General features: G+C 42.4%; 1 protein-coding gene across 2 annotated transcripts in view; it reads left to right on the top strand.

Moving 5' to 3' along the window:
* Window positions 1-4,468: 4,468 nt before the first annotated feature.
* The window catches only part of Slc17a4 (solute carrier family 17 member 4), a 23,241-nt gene continuing 22,366 nt past the window's right edge, over window positions 4,469-5,343 (top strand). The window contains exon 1 of one of the 2 annotated variants that reach the window (XM_023700014.1): window positions 4,469-4,487. Coding sequence is in view for 1 of the 2 variants with exons in the window: in XM_023700013.1 (XP_023555781.1) it covers window positions 4,576-4,581 (6 nt within the window). In the remaining variant the exon portion in view is untranslated. Of the gene's footprint in view, window positions 4,488-4,520; window positions 4,582-5,343 lie in introns of those variants that run through there. The other variant, XM_023700013.1, reaches the window with a different exon arrangement.

Raw genomic sequence — 5,343 nt, 5'->3', positions numbered from 1 at the left:
TTTTTTGAGCTGGGAATTGAACTGAGGCCTTTGCGCTTGCCAGGCAAGTGCATATTCAACTTGGCTATCTATCTCCTCAGCCCCGCCATTCAAATACTGTAGGTGCATGAATTCAGTAAAATAATCCAATGTAGTCCACTAGTCCATAATAGCAGCGGGTTATCCTCGGAACTCGCAATGTCAGAAGTTGTTGACTTGTGCCTTTTACAGCTCAGCATATTAATAGGGTTTTACTTTTTATACCTTGTATTTATACTTTTATACTTTTCTGCTGGATTGTTAAGACCAAGATAAAGCAAGACCTATATAACAAAAAAATGTAACTTTAGTATCTGATAAGGTAGCCAAGTACTCTCAGGATTTATCCTGTAGCCCTGTACCACAGATTGTAGAACCTTTGTCAGTGTCAGCCATGTGGATGAGTCACAGACATTGCTTGACCAATGTGCTCTCTGTGAAAGCCTGAGAGAATGTTTTCTGTCCATGTGACTCTCCTTAGACACACTCTACATCATCGATCACGTTCCTCTGTGGCCCCATAACCTCCTTGAATAGAAAATTTGGGACACCACTGAGTTACATGATGTTATAGTGCAGATTCTCTTACGTCCTGAGTCCTCACTGACATTGAAGGGTTAGGGCCAAAACATTGGCTATACTTGTAGCCCTTCTTTTTCTCTAATTTTTGGTCTGCAAACTGAAGTTATTAACTTCAGAGAAGCTTAATGATATTATTACCTTATAACACAGGCATTTGAGCTTAACACCACTATCTGTCTGAATATCAAGAACCTTAGACATAACATGGAACAGGTATTTTTCCAACAATTATTGATACGTTAAACTTTAAATCCCTCTGGAATATGAGAAAAAATAAAGTAATAAAATAAAAATGAGCAATTACACATTTTTTACACAGAAATTTAGAAATCTAACCATACACAACATTGTAGCAGGATAGTCCTGTGACAGTTTTTTCTTGTCTCTTGTTTTCTTTTATTACTTTTTTTTAAAAAAAAGGTTTATTTGAGAGAGTATAGCAGTATTTGATATGACATTAGGAGCAGCACATGTTTAGAAGACTGGAATGACAGGCATTGCAAGCATAGCCAAAGTATTACACACTGCTACTCTTGATGCAGTTGCTTAGTTCATAGGTATCAGCACCAAAACACATAATAGGAAAAAAGAAAAACAATTATTGTATTCTAAGCAAGTATAAGCTGGCAGTTTCTAGTTTCACTCCAATATGTTGCAAGAACTAAATTTGTACAATTTCCATTTCTTTGGTCATATTAAGGACCTATTGCTAGTGTGAATATGTTCTTTTGCTAAATGTATGTATTTGGTACAGGGTCTCACACAGCTTGGGCTCATAGGGATCCTTCTGTTTTCAGCCTTCCCAGTGCTGGGATTACAGGCATGTGCCACCACATTCAGACTCTGTTGCTGGCTCAGCACACCTCGACGTTTGACCAGCATGGCATATGGGACCAGGGATCAAACCCTGGTCCCTGAGCTTGCCAAAGCAGGTGCTTTGTCCATTGAACTATCTCACCGGCCCTCCATTTTTAAATAAAAATAAAACAAATTCCCAGAGTAGGAAAATCCATGAAAGTAAAGGGTAGTTCAGTGGTTGTCCCGACATAGAAGGGAGGGATTAGGAGAGATAGCTAGTAGGTAGAGTGGTTTGTTCTTGGATAACAAAAATGATCTAAATTTGATTGTAGTCATAATTATACCACTTTGTTGGTATGCTACAATCTCTGGATAATATGTTTTAAGTGTACAAATTGTATAGTGTGGAAATTTGAGTTCAGTAAAGCTATTATGAAGGAGGAGGAGGAGGAGGAAGAAAAAGAGGAGGAGAAAGAAGAAGAAGAAGAAGAAGAAGAAGAAGAAGAAGAAGAAGAAGAAGAAGAAGAAGAAGAAGAAGAAGAAGAAGAAGAAGAAGAGCAGGAGAAACAGTAGAAAGAATGAGAACGGGAAGCATTCTGGAAGCCAAGGGGAGAGGGGTGGCGAGAAAGGCTGGGTTAGTGACACCAAATGGAACTGATGTAGAAAAGGATGTTGGGTGAGACCTTCAGGAGGTTTTGGTGACTTCTGGGTAGGAGCTAAATTGCAATGGTCAGAGGAGAATGGACATAACAGATGTAGGGACTCTGGTAAAAAAGAAGAAGAAGAAGAAGAAGAAGAAGAAGAAGAAGAAGAAGAAGAAGAAGAAGAAGAAGAAGAAGAAGAAGAAGCAGAAGCAGAAGCAGAAGCAGAAGAGCAAGTCTGGCTAGTACTCTGAGGATGAAATGGGCAGAAAATTGTTTGGGAATAAAGGAGAACCAGTTTGTTGGAAGTTTCAGGATAACCAGAGATTAAGGATGAGAGAAGTGAGAATCTGTAGTGGAGTGAGGGAAAAGGGCAGCCATTGTCTGAGGAACAGCTAGGTCAGAACAGGGGCCTGGCATGCAGGAAGGAGGGCTGAGATGTAGAGCGACCGGGCACAAGTGGTCTTGTTCATCCCAGTCTGGAGCTTTCCAGCCCTGCTCTCCGTAGAATGAGGGTAAAGCCATCTGCTGAGCGTAAGGCAGGAGGTTCTGAGGCTTCAGGAAAATATGAAAGATTTGGAATATCTGCTGTGAGTTATCTGTTGTGATAATTATGGTCTGAATGGTGGAAAATGATTTCTTAATTCTAGGGGCCTCTTGGTTTTGTGCCCAAATGACTGATTTCTCCTTCCTCTGGGAAGAGTTTGGGAAACTTTTAAAGAAGCAAGTAAGGTGATATTTACATTTAAATATCCTGTGTGTTTCAGGGAGATGGAATAAGAAATAGAGCAAACAGTGGAACCCCAGTGAGAAACTACTCTGGTGGGAAGGAGGAAATGAAAGATGCTGATCTGAAGAGAGAGCCTGCAGGAGGGGCCGGGTGAACCTGTGGGGAGAGTGGATGTTGGGTAGGTGGGAAAATAGGAGCTGACTGATCTGAGAAGATCTAACCAGGGAGCTGGTGGTACCACCAGCCAAAATGTGGGAGCCCGGGCCAAGAAGGGGCTGGCGGAAGACTCCAGGGTCCTGCTGGTGGCCACCTGAGGACCAAGAGCTCACAGTAGGGGTCAGCAGGGACACTTCCTCCTCAGAAGACACACAGGCAAGGAGAGGGGACCAAGCAGACCATGTTAGGAGTGAGTTTGAAAGACAAGCTTGAGGGCAGAGCTCCAACCCCAGACATCATCAGAGAAAGATGAGGATTTATCTAGAGGCACGGAGGGGGCAACTCATGAGACCCAAGGAAAATCAGGCTAAACAGTGTCTGAAATCAAGAGCAACAAGGACGCAGCCGCAGCAGATGGCGAGAGCTGTTGGGCACTGGCAGGTGAGGCCAGAGAAGTGACCACCAGGTTGGCCAGCAGGGACCTCCCCGAGGGCTGTCTTCCCTCCAGCAGGCTCGGGGGAAAGTTGAGGTCAGGAAACAGGGTGTAAGTGTGTACAGTCTGAAATGATTTGCTGTATGGGAAGAAAATCAGGGTGCGAATACTCCAGAAAGCTCAGTGGCCTCTGGGAGACAGTTGTAAGAACCAGCAAACCCAAAAGTATTTCAGTCCACCAGAATTAAAGAAATCTCTCCCCCACAGATAACTCAGTTGTATTAGACAGGGGAGTACTGGAAACGGGATGAAAAGAGATGGAAACTCCATTTCCATGAAGGTTATAGTAATCTGAGATCTCAGAAAGCAACAGTGCTGTCAATGAGGCGTGGCCAGGTCCTTGTATGGGATTTGAAGTCTGGCTCCACCACTACTGGTAACAGTGGGAGCTTGCATTACTGTAAATGTGCCAGTAATCAGTTGTGAAACTGTCTCCCTGATATTTGTTTCTCAATGAAATTATTATTATTATTTTTTAAATATTTATTTATTTATTTATTTATTGTGTGTGTGTGTGTGGCCAGCTCAGCCCACCAGGGGGCAGGGCTGGCTGGCATGTGGTGCTGGGGGATTGAACCATGGTCCCTGTGCTTTAGCTAAGCTTGTTCTAAGTAGGTGCTTTAGACCACTGAGCCATCTCACCAGCCCTCAATGAAATTATTAATAAAGAAATAAATAAATAAAATACTTAAAAAAAAAAAGAAAAAAACACATGCACTGGTCCTCACAGGCAGGAATGTTCTGAGCTGAGCTGAGAGAAGACAGAGGTGACCCTGAGCTGTTTGTGTCTCTGCGCAATTAGTGACTGGTGACTCTAGAAGAGCAGGAATGTGGGTGTGACTTCAGCTGAACTTGCAACATGAGGACAATACAATGATCCTGACCTGCTTATCAAGTGAACAATAAGAGCAGAGTTACAATTTAAACCGGTGCGCCAATAAAGTCCTCCCAGGTTGTGAAGCAAGGGCTAAAGGTTTTGAATAATCATTTACCCCCAGGGGATTAGACAACTGGAAAAAGCAGAAATGTTTTTGAAAGGAATGAGGAAGCTGCAAGCTACCTCCCTCAGGTTTGCTTTCCAATTTTTATTCTTCAATGTTCTGCTTCTGCAAGGTGGGAATGGTTCCTGCTCTCTGTGACAGCATTTAATTGGCTGTATGGAGGTAAGAGGTTGTGGTGGTACAAGAACGTCTCTGACATAATTCTGGAAAGGGAGAGGGGATGATGTTGTTTTCCTATTAGAAACCAGAACCCTGAAAATAAAAGTGATAGAATTCTCTAAAAAAAAAAAAAAAATGCTGGAGAAATAGGGATAAAGATAGATGGGGGGGGGGAGAGAGAGAGAGACAGACAGACAGACACAGACAGAGAGAGAGAGAGACAGAGAAAGACACACACAGAGAGAGACAGAGAGACAGAGAGGCAGAGACAGAGAGTAAGAGAGCGAATCAGAGTCAGAGACAGAAAGACAGAGACAGAGAGACAGAGACACAGAGAGACAGGGACAGAGACAGAGAGAATATTATTTGAAGTATCTGAAAACAAGTAATTTTAAGCTGCACTTTGAAGGGTTTTATAGGAAAAGGGCGATCTGCAGCATGAGATCATGTATTGGGCTTGTTTTTGTGGATATATAATTTTTACAATTTTTTTTTCATTAGTCTTATGGTGAGACAATAGTGCAAATGCTGAATTCTTATAAGTAACATTTTTATCGGCTCTAAAAGGTAAGAGACAGATGAAGCCCTTTCAATGAATTCATGTGTAGTAAAAAGCAGCACAAATGAAATCACATACAGATGGCTTTGGGAAGTGGTTCATGGGTGAAAGGGGAGTTTGGGGTAGTGGAGTCTTTCTTTTCTTTCCTTCCTTCCTTCCTTCCTTCCTTCCTTCCTTCCTTCCTTCCTTCCTTCCTTCCTTCCTTC

The sequence above is a fragment of the Octodon degus genome, unplaced genomic scaffold (genome assembly GCF_000260255.1).
Source record: "Octodon degus isolate 3935 unplaced genomic scaffold, OctDeg1.0 scaffold00119, whole genome shotgun sequence".
In the NCBI taxonomy this organism is placed as follows: domain Eukaryota; kingdom Metazoa; phylum Chordata; class Mammalia; order Rodentia; family Octodontidae; genus Octodon; species Octodon degus.
Note: the sequence above shows the minus strand (reverse complement) of the source record. Positions and strands in the feature narration are given on the sequence as shown.